At 38.0% G+C, this 21,094-nt stretch overlaps 2 protein-coding genes across 21 annotated transcripts; one reads left to right on the forward strand and one right to left on the reverse strand.

Annotated features, from left to right (window-relative positions):
- Positions 1-1,648: 1,648 nt before the first annotated feature.
- h1m (linker histone H1M) lies at positions 1,649-2,976 on the reverse strand. Its single transcript, XM_071493456.1, has 5 exons — positions 2,838-2,976; positions 2,470-2,726; positions 2,274-2,382; positions 2,152-2,201; positions 1,649-1,967 (listed from the first exon to the last, which is right to left on the reverse strand). Exons 1-5 carry the CDS (start codon positions 2,932-2,934, stop codon positions 1,710-1,712), a joined length of 771 nt encoding a protein of 256 aa, XP_071349557.1. The 5' UTR covers positions 2,935-2,976; the 3' UTR covers positions 1,649-1,709.
- Positions 2,813-20,267, forward strand: LOC139630222 (endomucin-like). 20 transcript variants are annotated; one of them, XM_071493430.1, is made up of 20 exons: positions 2,813-3,061; positions 4,428-4,525; positions 5,079-5,105; positions 6,464-6,772; positions 7,458-7,508; positions 7,605-7,670; positions 7,785-7,844; positions 16,113-16,178; positions 16,293-16,352; positions 16,446-16,505; positions 16,676-16,714; positions 16,803-16,853; positions 16,932-17,009; positions 17,312-17,407; positions 17,970-17,988; positions 18,265-18,284; positions 18,414-18,454; positions 18,854-18,920; positions 19,304-19,341; positions 19,443-20,267. In XM_071493430.1, the coding sequence occupies exons 2-20, from the start codon at positions 4,495-4,497 to the stop codon at positions 19,533-19,535; spliced, it is 1,272 nt and encodes a 423-aa protein (XP_071349531.1). In that variant the 5' UTR covers positions 2,813-3,061; positions 4,428-4,494; the 3' UTR covers positions 19,536-20,267. The 20 variants fall into 20 exon arrangements, with proteins under 20 accessions (XP_071349531.1, XP_071349532.1, XP_071349533.1 ...); XM_071493431.1 differs by having other exon boundaries at positions 16,113-16,172; XM_071493432.1 differs by having other exon boundaries at positions 7,605-7,664.
- Positions 20,268-21,094: the final 827 nt, after the last annotated feature.

Here is a 21,094-nt window from a genome sequence, read left to right on the forward strand (position 1 = left end):
CAATAGTTACACTCAGTTGGCAGTTTATTAGGTATACCCTATGGGTATACCTAGCTAAAACCATTTAAGAGAGGTTTTTTTTAACTATCACATCTGTGTTTCTGTTATGTCATCCACTCCATTTATATTACTGAGGTTAGGCTAAGGAAGAGAAACGCCTCAAAATTATGTTTTGGCTGCAAGAGCAACTGCTAAATCATCAATACAATCACAGACAAAAATAAAAATCACCTGTTTGTGTTTATTAGAGGTGTACACAGCATTTTAAACATAGACTATTTCCCTTCTTAATGCACCCTTCTTAATGCACCTTGTAGCTGGAACTTGTCTTCTAATAAAAACAATTCACATCAAGCTAACAACAACCCTCAGGCCCAGAGTCTTTGGAGCAAAGCAGTGTGTTTTCCTTGTACCTTCAGTATTTCTGGTGTGGAAACAAGCAGCATTTTGGTTTATACCATTGTATGCACAAAAGGGCCACATGTAAATATATTTTATTTAATATATCACAACTATGAAATTCTAAACACTGGATAGAAGAGGTTGAGATTTTAATCTCAAACCACACTGAAACCAGAGTAAAGGTCACATGGTGAGATTCTCTCCTTGAAGCAGAACTCTGATCTCAATCTTTACTCTTATATTTGTGCATGAAATTCATTTGAGCATGCTGAATGTTACAGTCTTTATTTTTATATCACAAGCGCAAAGCGGTTCTATGGCCTGATGTGTGGCTTATTAACCAAATCCTGCCTGTTACAGGTGATAGGAGGCAGTTCCCGCTTCTTCTAAGCCACTCATTCGGAAGCTGTGGTGTCCGAAGTAGGAGAGATCTCTTCCTTATTCTACAAGTTTGACAGTGCTGATAACTGGGGGAACAAGTACCCTTGGGACAAGAGAGCTGCAGTCCACTCTGAAATACAACAGTGATTATAACTGTCCTAATACCACTTCTGACTCTGCAGGAGCCCCTGAAGGACGCTGTGGCTCCAAGGATAATACCCTCAACGCCCAGTCCTCAGGCTTTGATGCTTTACTCCTTGAGATCCAAGAATGCTTGGAAAACCAAGGTCAGCATGATGAAGGCTTTGAAAACTGGGTATATAACTAACTCAAGTGGAGCTGCTTACTAGCATGCTGTTCCTCAGATAAGCACCTTCACTGACAAGTTTTGTGTCTGACCTGTAGGAGGTGCTGGAGGCTCATCAGAACGGAGCAGCCAGTGATGCAGCTGGAGGGTTTGGAAATTGCAACAGTGTGGACTCCAAGAAAACTAATCAGCGTGCTGCAAGCTGTTGTGTTTGTGCCCACTGTGACCAACTGTTGTCCCCTAGAAAACATCCAGCCACATGTATCATTTTGGCATCTTATCAGGAATCCAGTGGAAACTGTCTCATCTCATCTATGAGAGAGGGGACAATAACTTAAGAAATTTAACCTCAATCCATTTCGAAGTTCTATAATTGGGTTTTATTCACATGAAATAAATAAGCAACTTCCAAATCACACACACTGAATATTGTTGCCAGGTTGAATAATAAGTCTGTGCTGCTGTGAGCCATTACTCAAACTGAAGATATTCAGTTTGAAGCAGCAATATTGTTTGCATTCATGCTGCAAATGCTAAGAATTTAAAAAACACAGGAGCTCCAAAAGTTAAGATTTTATTGCAACACAAAACAGTATAAAAACATTTGTTAACTATACATTTACTCAGCTTTCTTCCCTCGTTTCCCAGTAGCTTTAGAGGAAGGGGCTTTACTGCCTGCTTTAGCAGCCTTGCTCTGGGAGGGCTTTCCTGCCTTCGCCTCTTTGGTGGCCTTTGCTGCCTTTGTTTTGCTTGAGGCAGAGGTGCCCTTGTCATCCCCTTTCTCTGCAGCTTTTTTAGCTTTTGGCTTCTTTACTGGAGCCGACTTTGAGGTAGCAGCCTCTTCATTTTCCTTTGACTTTTTGGAAGGCTTTGAGTCCTACAAACAAATAAAGAAAACACAAACAAAACAAACAAACGTGGTGTTTGACAGATGGCGTTAGATGGTAAACTGATTTTCAGGGATAAAATCCACCTGAATTTCAGGTGTTTTCATTCCCAGATAAAGACAGGACTTTACCTCTTGACACTCTCCCTGTCTTGAAGCATAAAAATATTCTCACCTCTTGTGACTTGGCCTGTTCAGAGGCACCGTCTTTCTTCTTTGTGGCACCTTTAAAGAATTACAGACACCATAAGATTGGCCTACATTACAGTTTGGGTCAATTTACCACTTCATTCTTACCTGCATTTGCAGGCTTCTTGGCTCCGTCCTTGGCTGGCTTTGGAGCTTTTTGCACATTAGGATCCATGTTCTCAGTTTTCGGCTTTGGCTCCTTGACTTTTGGTGCAAGCTTAAGACAGGACCAACAAAAAAAAAAAGGACCAATTAATGACATTATTTCAGTCGCTCTGGTGGAGATGTAGACTTGAAATCTTACCCTAAACTTTCCCATCGCGCCTGTGGTGACACTGGAGTTGGCAGGCCGCACCAGGGTGCCATTCTCGATTCCTTTTTTCAGGGTTTTACGGACCAAGTGCTTCAACCTCACCAAATCCACTGAGGGGTATTTTTGTTTAATATAATTCTGTATCGCTTGGGATGAAACCCCTTTGCGCGAGTCCAACTCTTTAAGCGCCTCCTTCACCATAATGGCCGTGGATGGATGAGCTGCCAGTTTGCGCAGCGCCGCAGCATCTAGAGAACAAACAGTATATTTACACGTTTTGAATGGGCAGAGGCTTTGGAAAGCGGGATAGCTCAAGATTAAGTCACTTCGCTCTGATTTGTTGGTGTTTGCCCATAGACCTGATTTCGCCTCGGCCTTCTCCTCCACCGGGGCATCGCTGGAGGGCGACGGCACGGTCGGTTCAGCAGAGTCCGCCGCCGGCTTTTTTGGAGGCATCGTTGAGAGTGTGTTAAAACAAAGAGAGGACGCACAGAGCAGGCCCTCTGAAGGCTACAAGTGCGCACCGTGTGCTTCTTCCCCACTCTCCGTCTTTATGCAGTCGCTTCCGGTACGATGAGAGCAGGTGGATCGCATCACCTCAGGTGCAGTGCATCAGGGCCGTAGATTAAAGCCACTTCATCCCACTTCTGCTGCCACTCTGCAGGCATGAGTTAGCTTTCACTGTGCCTTGTGTCACTGTGTATGAGGCTTCCGCCCTAACGTTTGAGAAAACACTTAATGGTCTGTCAAGAGTGTAAGATCCTGCTTCGACGTGTTGAGTTTTCAAATTGTGGAGCTGTGGATTAAAAATAAATCAGGCTAAAGGCGCAAAACTAAACCACTTGGTGTCAAATAGATGGTTTCCTTTTCTTATAAGGCGACAAAAACAGCTGCAGGTGGCCTCTGGTGGTATTTCTGTGGCCTTCATCGTTCTTCTGTGGTCAGTCACACTGTGCAGCCTTGTAGTCAAATTGGCTCAGTGAGCTGACATGAACTTCTCATCTCATAAATAGACTGTAGACTGTTTGAAGAAACAGTATCCTGAAGAAACTGCTGAAATGAATTAATGATGATTAAATGTCATAAATGTAGGAAGTAGTCAAATCAAACTACAGCTTGGGTTTTTAAAATGAAATGTTTGGGAGCATACTATAGTAAAAATACAAACTACAGTGCATTTGGAGTGATTTTCAATTTATTCATCTTGATAAATAAATATGGATAAAAGAGACACTGGTTTGCTATTAATTTGCATGGGGTGTTAATCATTTATAAATATGACCATTGTCCAGGGATGTCTGCTGACTGACGCTTATACAAATCACATAATAGTCAATTTATTCTTTAAATAGGCTGTCCTTCATACCAGAACACTAAAAGTACAGGTGTAACCAAAACACAATGCAGTCTTGGCAGTCCTTTATGTACATATTTCAATAAATGCATAGATACTATAAGGATGAGCAATTGACTTGAAAAGTAGAAAAACTGACATTTAGAACCTCTCACCGACTTAATCCTGCTCATGTTGGTTAATGCTTCCCTCAATGTGAGCGAACTGTCCTAAAAAAATACCACCTCCTGGTTAGTTAGGTACTTATTCGTGTCCTGCGTTGTGTGTGTATGTGTGTTTCCAAGTAGCCGTGGACCTGTTACTGCACCTGCAGTTACTGCTGTCATTCCATGTGCTGTTACTGATAACTGTAGCTGCCTTCTTCTTCTCTTAGAGTTTGATGTCAGACTAGGACGCTTGTAGGGTTATTATACTGATCTTGTTAGTCCTGTTAAAATCACACAAATTTTGGAATCGACTTAGTACCAAAGTATTGGTTCTCATGACACCCATTCTGTAGACAGGATGTTAAGTGTGTGGGTTTGTCTTTATGTGATTCACCTGTGATGCTTGCTGTGGTTTTCTTGTTCTTCAAAATGACACTTATTTATGTCAGAGCCAGTGCTGTCAATCACACAAGTGTCTTTGGAGGATTCTGGACAGTCTCAATATTCAGCTTCATCATGGCTGGATGCCTGTTTGTCATTCTCATGTGTAAGTTGAGCCTCCTATACATTTTGTAATTATTAGAGAATTTTGTTTTTCAAATTTGGCACAAACATTCACTTGGACTTAAGGATGAACTGGATTTGGTGGTCAAGGGCACGGTGACCCCAAAAAACAATTTTTTAATTCATATGCTAATATGGCACAATTTAATACAAATGTCTAATAGGATAAAATGATGGAGTGATGATATTTTATATCCAAATGGTGAAATGCCAGCTCACTGTGACATCATAATGCTCTGCAAAAACACTTCTGAACATTATTCAACACCAGAAGTCAGGAAAGGGAGATTGTAACCATATGTCCTACAACTTGGCTGGTGGAGGCAAACAATCGTAACGTGGTAATTCTAGTTTACGAGTTGAAATGTTACATTATTCCGTCTTACTGCCTGTGTTGTTGCTCTGTGATGTTTGATCTTGAGCTCGACTCCTGCCTCTGACAGAATTACACATTAGGTGAAGTTTAATCTTTCCACATTTTGTTGAAGCTATTATTACATCTTTTTTACCTTGTTAACACATTGTATTTTCAACAGGTTCCCTTCATCTGATTCAAGTTCAAGGTCAGTTTGATCGATCACCTTTCATTTCCTGCTCTGTTGTTTTCACAGTGTATTCTAGTCTGTTAGTAATTTGCCCATTTTTAGTCAGTTTGGTTGTACAGTATAATTTTCCTTACCTTCTGTAAATCACTATTTTGCATTAAGAATATTATGACATTAAAATAAACAAATGTAAATCTCCATTTAACTGAAAATAGAACAAAGACAACATATCAAATGTTTAAATGCAGTAATTTTATTGTTTTATCAAAAATATATTCTCAATTTGAATTTGATGCTCGCAAAATGTATAAAAAAAGTTAGGAGTGGGGTATGTTCACCACTGTGTTGCATCACCTCTTCTTTTAACAACACTGTAAATGTTTGGGAGCTGAGGAGATCAGTTGCTGAAGTTTTGAAAGTGAAATGTTTTCCCATTCTTACCTGATATAGGATTTCAACTGCTCAACAGTTGGGGGTCCCCTGTTGTATTTTTCTTTTTATGATGTGCCAAATGTTTTCAGTGGGTGACAGGTCTGGACTGCAGACAGGCCAGTTTAGTGTCCGGACACTTCTACTAAGGAGCCATGCTGTTGTAATACATGCAGAATGTGGTTTGGCATTTGTCTTGCTGAAATATGCAAGGCCTTCTCTGAAAAAGACATAGTCTGGATGGCAGCATATGTTGCTCCAAAACCTGTATATACCGTTCAGCATTAATGGAGCCTTCCCAGATGTGCAGGTTGAAGCGGTGGGCCCCTGTCCCAACTTTTCTGAAACATGTTGCTGGCCTCAAATTCAAATTGAGCATATGTTTTTCATAAAACGGTAACATTTCTCAGTTTCAACATTTGATATGTTGTCTTTGTTCCATTTTCACTGAAATTTGGGTTTACAGATTCTGTTTTTATTTCCATTTTACACAGTGTCCAGACTTTTTTGGAAACAGGGTTGTATTTAAATGTTTTTACACTGTAAAGCTTGAAGATTTAAATTCTCCATCATTATAGTGATTGACTGCTATTCTCATGCTTTGATATGTTGTCACATAGTGTTAGTGTGAGTTAAGTCACACAAATAAAGAGAAGAGAGATGATGATACAACAACTTCCTTTCCCATTAAAATGTCTGTGGTATGAAGTGTTACACTCAGCAGTTTGATAATTTGATTTGTTGTCAGATTCTGCTTTATTCTGAGTAATGTTTCTTATTATACTGCAAATCACTCTCACCTTAAAATGTTAACAGTAAAACACGACGACTGAGGTGTGACAGTAGGACTTCTGTGATTGTGACCATTATTTATAATTATTGCTAAACTGCACAAATGGCCAAATGGCACTTTGTGTTTAAATTATTTTTCATTAATCCTTGTGTAGGTCAAAAACCACAGCTGAGTCTTCAACATCTTCATGGTGACCTTGTTATGTTTATGTGCTCACTGCATGGATCTGCTGATAATGTAACAAGCTGTAACCTGTACTTTGGAAAAAGAAGTCGTCCAGTCCTAACTACAACTGTCTGGAAAAAAACCTCAGCTAAACGGTGGTTCTGCCGGTTTAGTGTCAAAATAGATGATTTCCTGAGACATCTGCATTTTGTTCAACAAAAGGATGCCAGCTGTGATTACAATTTAGGAAGTGAACACAACTCTTTGTCTCCTCGTAGTAATGGATACATGTTGACCGGTAAGTCAAAGACGACATGGATTAATGCCAGATTGACTTTGCTTTCTGTAGAGTCTAACCATAAACTTAAAACCACAGAGAGGCTCATAATGATGCCTCCACCATGACACAGCAGACTTTGCATCTAGTGAAATAAGTACAATCCAATTATTTCTTCTTCTGGCTTTATGTGATATATTTATTGCTCACAGCTCAAGAATCTTTATTTGTTCACACAAGCGTCCATTACAGTCCATAATTTCTCCATGAAGCCAACATTTTCACTGTTACCTTCCACCTGCCGCCTGACTGAAAGTTTCTATCTATGAACCACAGCATCCATTAAGGGGGCATCCTGTGTACAAACTGTGAAATACATTACATTGACTTCTAATACGGAAATGACTTCTACACTGTATGTGCCACAACACAACACTTCATTTGAAATTAATGAATGTTTTAAAGTGAATTGCTGCTGAATTTCATGGCAACCCACCAAGTATTTCAGTGTGGACCAAAGTAGTGGATCGACTGATCAAAAGATATCTCCATCACTACAACCATAAAAACTGAGTACATGTTCTTTGGTTATTAGTTTTGGGAAGTTGTATTGAAGTGATTGTGCAAATCACAGCAATGCTGCAAATGTTCATTCATTTGTACAGAAAATTGACAAAGAGCACAAATCTATTTCCTTTCACTGTAGATATTGTGGAAAGAGAATCACCTGCAAAACCAGCGTTCACTATGACCACAGGTAGGACATGTTATACATCTAACCAGCCATCCAGAACATCATCTCATATTACTTCTATAAAATATTTTTCAAGTCCATTGTGCTTTTAATCACCAGGTTTGACTGTTAGCAGCCCTCGTGCTTCCACTCCTGTAACTCCTGTGAAAGCAGCATCGGGTACATGTAGGCTACATGTTTCTGCTATTGCTGCCTGCTCAAGTGACTGCACAAATACACTTTAACCCACATGTATCAACATGAAACTGACAGGTCCAAATCCATTTGATTGTTTTGTAGATATTGTGAAAAAAGAGTCACGCACGACACCGACTATGTCCACATTAACTACAATCACAGGTAGGACATGTTATACATCTAAACTACCATCCAGAACATCATCACATGATACTTCTATAGAATATTTTTCAAGTTTATTGTGCTTTTAATCACCAGGTTTAAGTGTTAGCAGCCCTCATGCTTCCACTCCTGTAACTCCTGTGAAAGCAGCATCGGGTAACAAAATTATACATTTATTTTATGTGACATTAGTTCATCACAAAGTTAATCACAAAGTATATGTTTCTTCTGTTGATGCCTGCTTAAGTGTGTACATAAATACACTATTGCACACATTTGTCCACACATGAAGTTAACAGGTCCAAATCCATCTTATTGTTTTGTAGATATTGTGGAAAAAGCGTCCACATATACTATGACCACAGGTAGGACATCCTGCACGTTTAATAAAAATCTAGAAAACTGTCACAAAGCACTCACCTTATTTGTTATTTTGAAAGCTTTAAAAGGTTTTTAATCAACAGGTCTTAGACCAAGGATCACTAAGGGACATTTTATTTCTATTTCCCCAACATCAGTGAAACCACCATCAGGTAAAACACTTACTAAGTTTCTCATTGATTCACACAGATTAAAAAAAAAAGCTCTGTCATTTGAATTGCATGGCCCCTCAAGGCAAGCCAGTTACATTTATATACAACTAAACTGCAACAGCAAATAGGTTTTGAGGAAAACTTTTGGATTATATATGGATACAGTATTTTATAGGCTACTTTATTGCAAAATTGTTTAAAATTGTTACCATCTCATCTATAGTATGTTTGTGCTGGATTTGAGTATGTATTGCTCAGCAGTGTCACGCGTCATGATGCGTAGCATGTCCTTACCCTGAATTGAATGATTCATCATGTTCATAACTTCATTTATTTTACATATTAATTTTGTATCAGTTGCAAATAAATGCTTTGTCTCAGATTTTTTCTTTTTACTGTACTGGTAGTACATGCAGTCTTCCTGCTTTAGTGTTAGAAGGTCAACTAACTTGTTTGTGTCCTCCAAAACAGGAATGGGGATATGGAATTTTGTAAGACTTGGTTTCGGAGTAACTGTGGGCATCATCTCACTGGGACTGGTACTTCTCTGTACCAAAAGTGGTGAGAACTATGTTGATTTATATATCCAGTAAAGCTTGATATAAATTGATATTTTCTTTCCAATGTACACACTTAAAGTATATCACCATGGCAAAAAGCTATAAACATCCCTATAAAAACAAATCACGGCATCAAGAAATGGAACAAGTCTTTACTATTATTCAGGCCACATATTTAATCACTGAGGACTTATTACAGATTTTTAAATTTAAGAGAACAATTACTGTCAAATTCCTGACATAGATCGGGACTATACTTTAGGCCTAAATTAATCTACATAGGATCTCACTTCTATGTATTTCATTTTATACAGATGGTGCAGTAAAATGCCAAACTTGGCTGAAAACAATAATCTTACTGTGTGGTTCTCTCACTTGCAGGTTCTGGGAAAGACAGTCGAGAGCCTCAAAATGAGGATGTGAGTGAGGCATGAGGCACAGTATTGAATATATTTGCTATATAGGTTTAAAGAGGCTATATATTTAAAGAGCTCTTACATTTGGTGTCTTTCTTTTCTAGTCTGACCTATACCATGTGTACGCCACCATCGCTGAGGAGCCAGCTGCATCAGCCCTGAGGGAAACTTTGGACGGCACCCTGCAGACACACTGTTTTTAAACAATGTGTTATTTTTTTCCTTGTCTTTCATACAGTATTTTATGACCCAACAGAGGGAAGTTCATGTAGGTAATATATGGTCTGGTGTTGACCTGCAAAAAATGTTTGATACAGGCAACTGTGGAGGCCCTCTTTCCAAGCGAAAGGCAGTTGGCATGAAAGATACAGTTCTCTTGTTTTATATTTGTATTTTTTGTCCTAAAAACTTATGTAACTATACTATATATAACCCATGTTCACATCGAATAAAACATTTTATCTCTCTATCTCTCTGTCTCTCTCTCTCTCTCTTTATCTGAGGGAGGACAATGGTCAATATGTGATTTCATACTCATGTGACCAACCTCAAGAACGTACGCTCACTTGTGGTACTCGGTGTTTTGTTGGATGTTACTCTGCATCCAGACAACTCAGTAAACCTGTTTGTCAATGGGTCAACACAGCAAATAGAACCTGATTAGGATGTTAAACTTTTCTTTTTTTTATTTATTTTTTATTATTATTATTTTTTTTTTTTGGCTTTTTTATGCCTTTATTATAGCTTAGTGGAGACTGACAGGAAAGGGGGTAGAGAGAGGGGAGTGACATGCAGGAAAGAGTCGAACCGGTGACTGCCCTGCTAAGAGCGTCTTGCGCTCAACATGTTACGCGCCCTAACCACTTGACTACCGGGCCGCCCCATGTTAAACCTTTCTTAACAGCTGAGTATGAAAGATAGAGCCAAAGATGATATAATAGTAAACATGATGCATAGATAGATAGATACACACACACTTTACTTATCCAGTGGAAAATTCAGGATTTCATGCAATTTATAAAGACAAAATAATGTATATATAATCTATATTGGTGTATTTATGATTTATTTTTTTATTTATTTAATAAAATTCTTTGCAGCTATATAGCCATATTTTCCCAATGATATTGGATACTACAATCCTATTGCCAGACAAGAATGTCAAAATAGGATGATTCTGCAAAAGGCCAGATTATGTTAAGTGTTCTACAGTTTTCTTTTTGTCTAGTGTCAATATTACTAGAAATCTCACTTGCTGGTATAGATGTGCATGGCAGTTATATTAAGAGGAAGGTTATTGAAAGATTGTTGTTATGGCAAATAAAATGAGGTTTATGGCTACATTTACTTTTTTCAAGACTGTTTTCAAACAATATTTAGGTTCCCATATGAACACTAACACTGTTTGAGCACACTATAGTCATTCATCCTGTTCATATTGTTAGGAGATCCCTTCCTAATGTGCTTCCAATGTTCAACAAGTGATGGGAGATAAAATACACAGTTCTTGTTCTGTGCAAACATCTATTTCTAAATGTATCTGAAGCTAATCCAGCTTCAGCATCTCTCTTAATTAAATCAAGTGGGTATCTGCAAAAGTTACACTCGTTATGTGAAAACACTGAGGTTAGGTTAGAGGGAATTTCAGACTAGAAAGTAACTTTGGAAGATGCTTACTTGGTTTGTCCAACTCAGACTTGAATGTATTTTACACAGAACCAGGACTACGGATTTTGTTGCTCATCAATTACAGTGGAAACATATTAGGAAGAGATCTTTTAGCAGCCAGTATGAACAGGTGAGATGAGTAAAAAAAGTTCGGATGTGCAACTGAATATTATTTGATCTACGGGTTGTATCTTTGTTTAAAATCCACTTTGTGTACAACCTGAAAACATTAAACTTTAGTTCTCCTCTGTGGTAGCATCAAAAAAGACACTGGCAGACAGCAACCCCCTCCTCCATGACACAACCTGGGCAAACTGAATGAAAGGCCTGAAAGCCACATAGACTGCTCCAATTTCATGTTAATATTTATGCACTTAAAAAATACAGACACAAATTCATCTTATTGCAGCTATTACTGTGAGCACATCAAACAGGGCTCATCCTGTCAGAGCTCCGTTTGACAATGTCGGGACCCAAAATGTGACACAGGAGGTTGGAAAACTTCAGAACACACTGGGACCAGGCAAAGAGGGATTTTCTGAGGCTGAAGGTGCAATAATAACATGTATAATGCAGTCTTTGAGTCTTCTACATACATATTTCAATAAATGCATGGTTAATGGGCAATTAACTGGAAAAGTATCAAAACTGACATTTATAACCTCTCACCGACTTAATCCTGCTCATGCCGGTCAATACTCTCCCCAGTGTGTGTGAATTGTTCCCTTAAAAAAAACCCACACCATGTTTAGTCACGTATTTATTTGAGTTCACTCAAAGCAAAACTGGCGAAATGTGCTGCATGACCCAAGCACTGAGCCACAGACTACGTCCACACTAATACATTACAGTTTTTAAATTCAACACTTCTCAATACCACAGCAAAACACCATGCACACACACACACACCTCATTATAGTCAGTGTGGATGCAGTAAGCAAGTTAACTGCTGTGTGTTGTGTATGGAGCGTTGCTACAGACACCAGCAGCCACAATTCACCAAGAATAGCAGTAACATTTTAGGACGTCAACATTTAGATGACATGTTAATACAAAGTTAACAACTGAAACTCACCCACTCTGAGCTCTGTGTACAGATCCGGATGCCTGTGTCTGAAGTGTTTCCCTTTGTTTGCATAATGGCTTTTGGTTGCCTATAACTTATCCAGTCATGGTGAGTGTGAGTGTGTGTGTACTTGTACTTGCTACATAGTAAGGGAAAGTGAGGACATTTTGGCCGGTCCTCACTTTTTGAGACACCTTCTAATCACATTTTGAGGGTTAAGACTTGGTTTTAGAGTTCTGGTTAGAATTAGGTTTAGGTTAGGGTTAGGGTCAGGGTTAGGGTTAGGCACTCAGTTGTGATGGTTAAGGTTAGGGTAAGGGGCTAAGGAATGCATTATGTCAGTGAGTGTCCTCACAAAGATAGAAGTACAAGTATGAGTGTGCATTTCCACACGTGGCCGTGGACATGTTACTGCACCTGCAGCTACTGCCGTCATTCCATGTGCTGTTACTGATAACTGTAGCTGCCTTCTTCTTCTCTAACAGTTTGATGTCAGACTAGGACGCTCGTACACTGGAAGACTTTTTAGTGTAAATTTGCAGTAATTTACTGGCAGCAGCTTCACTCATAAGGTACTGTATTTCTTACTGTTTCTTACTGTGTTTTAGAATTACAGTAAATCACTGGAAATACATGTCCAGTGATTTACTGTATTCTTGTAAATTTACAATACAGTATGTTACTATGGTACAATAACTACTACTACTAATAATGATAATAATAATAATAACAATAGTAATAAACAAATTAATGAAAAGGGACAACATTCACGATGCAGTTCATTTTTAAATATTTATTGAACTAAAAACATGACAATTTTTAATTCAGGTAGCAGAACAATATTGAGTTTGTGTGTGTGTGTGTGTGTGTGTGTGTGTGTGTGAGTGTGTGTGTCCCACTTGAAGTCACTGAGCTTCTTGATGAGTGTAAACATGCAGGTTGACTGATCTGTCTTCTCTTTCACCATGTTCCTGCTCCTCTTGGTCTGCACCTTCTCATGTCTTTGCTTTTGTGCCTCTGAGGATTAATATCAGCGCAGGTTCTGAAAAACAATGTACAACAAAATAAATATACATCTTGAAATATCTCTCACATGCATCTTTGCAATAGTTTAGAGTGTGGTTCTATAAATGTCTGAATAAAGTCTTGTATGACTCTCTCTGCCAACTGGAAAACAAAGCATTAAGTTAGACTTACTGCCTCACTACATCAGTTCAGTTAAATTATCTTTCAGCAGAAACAACAGTGTTGTTTAATGGTATTGTAAACTGAGACAAAATACTGACATGTTAATTTTAGCTATAGCTAAAAAACTGCATGAAGCTTTTCAATGACTAAGACTTAAGTCTTAAAAGGCAGAAAATTCACCTGGAGAAAGTCTCACACTGATTTTTTTTACTTCCTTGTTAGGGATATTGGTTTGAGGCAGAATAAAAATGGTGACATACCTTACTCAGTTGAGGTTGCCTTATCAATGCAGCTCTGGACATCTGTGACAAAAGGCTGAGCAGGTTGAGGTGAGGCTGTGTCTTTGTGGTGACAGAGACTGGTTGGTGAATGTGCTCCAAGGGTGAAACCAGAAAAATAAAATGCAAGCTGCAAAAACAGCCCAAACTCTTTTGCAAGATCTTGTTATGTTGGTTCATTTTTAAATCTGAGCTCCACCCTTTTGTTCACCTTCCCAAGATGCTCAGCTGTTCACAGTAAAGTTTACAGTAAATTACTGTAGATAATGGCATTCTCTGAAAGTGCTGTAATCACGTTTCATTGCAATTTACAGTATAGCACTATGTATAGTATGACACTAATACAACAGAATAATGTTCAGATTTCACTGTAAATTTACATCAAAGGTTTACAGTGTAGGGTTATTATACTGATCTTGTTAGTCCTGTTAAAATCACACAAACATTGGAATCGACTTGGTACCAAAGTACTGGTTCTCATGACACCCGTTCTTTAGACAGGATGTTAAGTGTGTGGGTTTGTCTTTGTGTTTCACCTCTGATACTCGCTGTGGTTTTCTTGTTCTTCAAAATGACACTTATTTATGTCAGAGCCAGTGCTGCCAATCACACAAGTGTCTTTGGAGGATTCTGGACAGTCTCAATATTCAGCTTCATCATGGCGGGATGCCTGTTTGTCATTCTCATGTGTAAGTTGAACCTCCTATATATTTTGTAATTATTAGAGAATTGAAAACACTGTCATTTCATTCATTATGTGTCAGCATGCTATACCACACCACTCTTCTATTTTATCTTTCATTAAAAGCCAGAGCTTGGGGTTGTCACATTCTCGTGAATGCGATATCTTAGTAATGTTGAGGGTATTTCTTCAAATTTGGCACAAACATTCACTTGGACTTGGGCTCAACACTTCAACTCAGCAAAGAGAGATTGTAACCATATGTCCTACAACTTGGCTGGTGGAGGCAAACAATCGTAACGTGGTAATTCTAGTTTACGAGTTGAAATGTTACATTATTCCGTCTTACTGCCTGTGTTGTTGCTCTGTGATGTTTGATCTTGAGCTCAACTCCTGCCTCTGACAGAATTACACATTAGGTGAAGTTTAATCTTTCCACATTTTGTTGGAGATATTATTACATCTTATTCACCTTGTTAACACATTGTATTTTCAACAGGTTCCCTTCATCTGATTCAAGTTCAAGGTCAGTTTGATCGATCACCTTTCATTTCCTGCTCTGTTGTTTTCACAGTGTATTCTAGTCTGTTAGTAATTTGCCCATTTTTAGTCAGTTTGGTTGTACAGTATAATTTTCTTTACCCTCTCTAAATCACTATTTTGCATTAAGAATATTATGATATTAAGGCAAGTATTAGGAATTTTGTGATAACATTTTTTTTCCTCTTAATTTTCATGACATCTTTTAACTTAACAGAGTGAATCACTTGTTTGTGTGTCTGTGTTCTTTCTAATTTTAATTTTTTCTACTTAAATGTTTTCACACTGTAAAGATCAACGATTTAAATTCTCCATCACCACACTATATAGTGAATGACTGCTATTTTCATGTTTTGATATGTTATCATATAGTGTTAGTGTGAGATAACTCAGTGACATTGTGTCATACTTCAGGTGTAATAAACTGACAGAAAAAAAGAGAGAGATGATGATTCAACAACTTCCTTTCCCATTTAAAATATCTGTGGTGTGAGGTGTTACACTCAGCAGTTTACAGTTTTGTCAGTTTGATAATTTGATTTGTTGTCAGATTCTGCTTTATTCTGAGTAACGTTTCTTATTATACTGTCGCTCTCACCTAAAAACATTAACAGTAAAACACGATGACTGAGGTGTGACAGTAGGACTTCTGTGATCGTGATCATTATTTATAATAATTGCTAAACTGCTAAAATATGCAGTGTACTTGTTGACAGAATGGCACTTTGTGTTTAAATAATTTTTCATTAATCTTTGTGTAGGTCAAAAACCACAGCTGAGTCTTGAACATTTTGATGGTGACCTTGTTCTCTTCACTTGCTCACTGCCTGGATCTGCTAATAATGTAACAAGCTGTAATCTGTACTTTGGAGAAAGAAGTCGTCCAGTCCTAACTACAACTGTCTGGAAGAAAAAAACCTCAACTAAACGGTGGTTCTGCCAGATTAGTGTCAAAATAGATGATTTTCTGAGACATCTGCATTTTGTTCAACAAAAGGATGCCAGCTGTGATTACAATTTAGGAAGTGAACACAACTCTTCGTCTCCTCGTAGTGATGGATACAATTTGACCGGTAAGTCAAAGACGACATGGATTGAAGTGATTTTGCAAATCACAGAAATAGCACAAATGTTAATTCATTTGTACATGAAATTGACAAATGGCACAAATCTATTTCCTTTCACTGTAGATATTGTGGAAAAAGAATCACCCACAAAACCAGCGTTCACTATGACCACAGGTAGGACATGTTATACATCTAACCAGCCATCCAGAACATCATCACATATTACTTCTATAAAATATTTTTCAAGTTTATTGTGCTTTTAATCACCAGGTTTGACTGTTAGCAGCCCTCGTGCTTCCACTCCTGTAACTCCTGTGAAAGCAGCATCGGGTACATGTAGGCTACATGTTTCTGCTATTGCTGCCTGCTCAAGTGACTGCACAAATACACTTTAACCCACATGTATCAACATGAAACTGACAGGTCCAAATCCATTTGATTGTTTTGTAGATATTGTGAAAATAGAGTCAAGCACGACACCGACTATGTCCACATTTACTACAATTGCAGGTAGGACATGTACATTTAAACTACAATCCAGAACATCATCACATGATACTTCTATAGAATATTTTTCAAGTTAATTGTGCTTTCAATCACCAGGTTTGAGTGTTAGCAGCCCTCATGCTTCCACTCCTGTAACTCCTGTGAAAGCAGCATCGGGTAACAAAATTATACATTTATTTTATGTGACATTAGTTCATCACAAAGTTAATCACAAAGTACATGTTTCTTCCATTGCTGCCTGATTAAGTGTATACATAAATACACTGTCGCACACATTTGTCCACACATGAAGTTAACAGGTACAAATCCATTTTATTGTTTTGTAGATATTGTGGAAAAAGCGTCCACATATACTATGACCACAGGTAGGACATAATAGAAATCTAGAAAATTGTCACAAAGCACTCACCTTATTTGTTATTATGAAAGTTTTAAAAGTTTTTTAATCAACAGGTCTGACTGTTAGAAGGACTCATGCTTCAACTCCTGTAACTCCTATAAAAGGTAACAAAATTACACATACTGTGTTTCCTTTTTTCTAGTATTATGAATATTATGACATGTTTGTTTCTTCATTCACAGGTCTGACTGTTGCTAGACCAAGGATCACTAAGGGACGTTTTATTTCTACTTCCCCAACATCAGCGAAACCACCATCAGGTAAAACACTTACTAAGTTTCTCATTGATTCACACAGAATCAACCTCTGTCATTTGAATTGCATGTCCCCTCAAAGGAAGCCAGTTACATTTATATACAACTAAACTGCAACAGAAAATAGATTTTGAGGGAAACTTTTGTGACTGGATTATGTATGGATACAGTATTTTATACATTTTACATATGTATTATAAATAAATATTTGTCTCAGATTTTTTTTTGTACTGTACTGGTAGTACACGCAGTCTTCCTGCTTTAGTGTTAGAAGGTCAACTAACACTTGTTTGTGGCCTCCAAAACAGGAATGAGGATATGGAATTGTGTTGTAGTTGTGACTGGTTTCGGAGTAACTGTGGGTATCATCTCACTGGGACTGGCACTTCTCTGTACCAAAAGTGGTGAGAACTATGTTGATTTATATATCCAGTAAAGCTTGATATAAATTGATATATTTTTTTCCAGTGTACACACTTAAAGTATATCACTTAATATTTCATGGCAAAAATCTATAAACATCCCTATAAAAACAAATCAAGGCATCAAGAGAGTCAAAAACTTCAAACTGGCACGAGTGAAAAACAAAAGAAAACAAAACAAAAACTGGGATAATATGGACATGTCACACAGTTTGTTCTGGCTTGGACTGCAGTAATCAGGAAATATCATTGCTATTAATGTATCAAAGAACTGAGCATTTATAGTAACTTAAACAGTTGGATTTCGTGCTGTGTGAGGGATAACTCAAAGAATCAGCTTATCAGCTTTTGTTAATTTATGATGTACCTATAATGTACCTGCATAAAATATTTGGATGTTACCAGTGACACAGCTTTGAAATAGCTAATGACTATGAAGCATATCAGAAACTGTTAATGCCAGTTAGCTAATAGAGGTTTGATTTAAGTGCTCTGCCTGAATACTACTCTTTCTCTTGTCTCTTTTTTTTTTGGCATTTTTAAGACAGATGCTCTTGCAAGAGGTAAGAAATCTTTTGTACTTTACTTTTTAAGCAAAAGCTGAGTGGCTAGGTATTTTCTGTCACAGCTCTTTCATAGAGAAGTTCAACTTACTTAATTCAAGTAGCTGCCCAGTGCAGTTTGTCCTTTAATTCAGCCACTGAGCAGAACCACTGGAACAGTTATGGCTGAAGTGCCTTGCTTAAGGGCAGCAGGACATTAGTTGGTGACTCAGTGAAGAGATCTTATAAAGCTGATACACTCTTTATTAAAACTTCTTTTCCTTTATTTCTGTACAGGGCACAAGCCAGCGTCACTGGTAATGTAAACATTTAGTGGTCAGGGAACATCACTGTATTCTCCTTTTAATACATGTACTTTACAGTGTGTATTGCATTTATATTTTTGTCATTTAGTATTCTGAAATATGTTTTGCCTTCCGTTGCAGGTGATGTGGTGGACCTGAGAAATCTTGGCCATAGAAAATTGGTAATTGAAAACCCTTTCTGTCTGGTAGATATGACTTTCATGTCATAAAAAAAAACCCAAAAAAACGTTTCAATTGCAAGGCCTCTCCAGCCAATGCTCTTACCACCAGATTACATTTATATACAACCAAACTGTAACAGTAAATAGGTTTCCATGGGTAACGTAATTGCTACTGCATTGTGTTTTCTATTTAGGTAATGAGGTTATGTTGTTAATTTACATTTTTTCTAAGTGGCCAATATGTTGATACTGAATGTATCAGTATCAAGACAGTGTATTTGTTTTCTGCCACAATTTCCAAGCTTGCACAGTTTCCACTTGACCGAGTACTGACTGAGTAATAGCATATAATAATAATAATAATAATAATATCTCTCCCCTCTTTCCTGTTTTTTAAAGTTACCAGCAGGTAATGATGAAGCCTACAGTGTAGTCACCTCAGTACCTGCTGCGGATAGTCCTACCGGTAAGCTGCTTTTCGCTTTACACCTATCTGAATGCATTAAGATGTATACTATTGTATTATTAAACATATGATTTCAGCTTTTATCAGCTTTCAATTGAAAAAGCACCACAACAACAACAACACTAGAACTAGACCCAAAAAAAGAGCTGTTGTTTCCATCATATTTTTACTGGCTTGTGATACAGGCAGGACTTATTACAGATCTTTAACTTTAGGAGAACAATTCCTGTCAAATTCCTGACATAGATTGGGACTATACTGTAGGCCTAAATTAATCTACACAGAACCTCACTTCTTAGTATTTCATTTTATACAGATGTTGCAGTAAAATGCCAAACTTGACTGAAAACAATAATCTTACTGTGTGGTTCTCTCACTTGCAGGTTCTGGGAAAGACAGTCGAGAGCCTCAAAATGAGGATGTGAGTGAGGCATGAGGCACAGTATTGAATATATTTGCTATATAGGTTTAAAGAGGCTATAGATTTAAAGAGCTCTTACGTTTGGTGTCTTTCTTTTCTAGTCTGACCTATACCATGTGTACGCCACCATCGCTGAGGAACCAGCTGCATCAGCCGTGAAGGAAACTGTGTACAGCACCCTGCAGACACACTGAGATCTGTACAGAGGAACAGAATCAGATAACCTAAAGAGCTGTTTTTAAACAATGTGTTATTTCTTTCCTTCTCTTTCATATTGTATAAATGACCCAACAGAGGGAAGTTGATGTAGGTAATATGTGGTCTGGTGTTGACCTCCAAAAAATCTTTGATACAGGCAACTGTGGAGGCCCTCTTTCCAAGCTAAAGGCAGTTGGCATGAATGATACAGTTCTCAGCTTTTTATCCATCAGAGAGAGACCAGAAGGTTAAGGCTAGGCAGTATCTCTCTGAACCTTTAGCTGTCACTTCAGAGTACCACAAGGCAGTGCCCTAGGCCCCCTACTGTTTTTACAGTCTCCATTTGTACTTAGTCTATCTTATAATCTAAATTGATTAGGCTGAGGAATACTTGTTACTTGGATATTATGGTAAGATTGACGTTAGTTTGTGGGTCAAGGTCCTTACACAAACTTTGAAACACAAACTCTATAGCCCAAAATAAATTGCAGTTTTACTTGGATGTTTGCCAAGAACTCATATTGGGAAGTGATTTTGAGTCTATTTACATGGACATGAGTATGCCGGTTAATCAGGAGATGATGTTTGCATGGAACACAAAACACAGAGATCTGATAATATGTAGCCCCCGTATGCATGATAAGTACATGTATCCTGGTTACTGAAAATTGCATGGATATTGAATTTCCCCAAGGGGATGAATAAAGTATTTTATCTATCTATCTATATATTTCAGAAGCTGCTAATCTATTGGGATTTTCTCGCAAAACCATCTCTAGGGTTTACAGAGAATGGTCCTAAAAAGAGAAAATATCCAGTGAGCTCCGGTTCTCTGTGTGAAAATGCCTTATTGATGCCAGAGGTCAGAGGAGAATGGCCAGACTGCTTTGAGCTGATAGGAAGGCAACAGTAACTCAAATAACCACTTGTTAAAACCAAGGTAGGAGAGGAGCATCTCTTCTCTCAGAATTTGGTGCCAACAACATGAAAGCATGGATCCATCCTGCCTTGTATCAACGGTTTAGGCTGGTGGTGGTGGCAAAATGGTGTCGGGGATATTTTCTTGGCACACTTCGGGCCCTTAGTACAAACTGAGCATCATTTAAACACGACACAGACTACCTGAGTATTGTTGTTGACCATGTCCATCCCTTCATGACCACAGTGTAACCATCCTCTGATAGCTGCCTCCAGCAGGATCAGAGATACAGACTCAGTCACATTAGATTGAGGCATATCCTCCATCACCATAAACAGAGAGTGAATATTATTCACATGTAAATGTAGATTCACCACATTACGTACGGCCTACGTGGTACCTTTTGTATCATTAGAAAAGCAATACTTTGCTTTCCATGTTTTATATTTGGTGTATCATCACCGATAAAGTTGGTAGAGCTACTGTTGGTACACTATGTACAGTATCTCTGTTTCTGCAGGAAGTGAGACTGACATTTGTTTGTTGGCTTTGTTCCAGAATAGAAAAATGGATATGAAAGTTCATAGTGGTTGTGACTGGGTTTAGTGTAACTGTGAGAAACTTTTTTGGAAAAGG

The sequence above is a fragment of the Trachinotus anak genome, unplaced genomic scaffold (genome assembly GCF_046630095.1).
Source record: "Trachinotus anak isolate AG129_WGS33_773 ecotype Australia unplaced genomic scaffold, CSIRO_AGI_Tana_v1 ptg000013l, whole genome shotgun sequence".
NCBI lineage: Eukaryota > Metazoa > Chordata > Actinopteri > Carangiformes > Carangidae > Trachinotus > Trachinotus anak.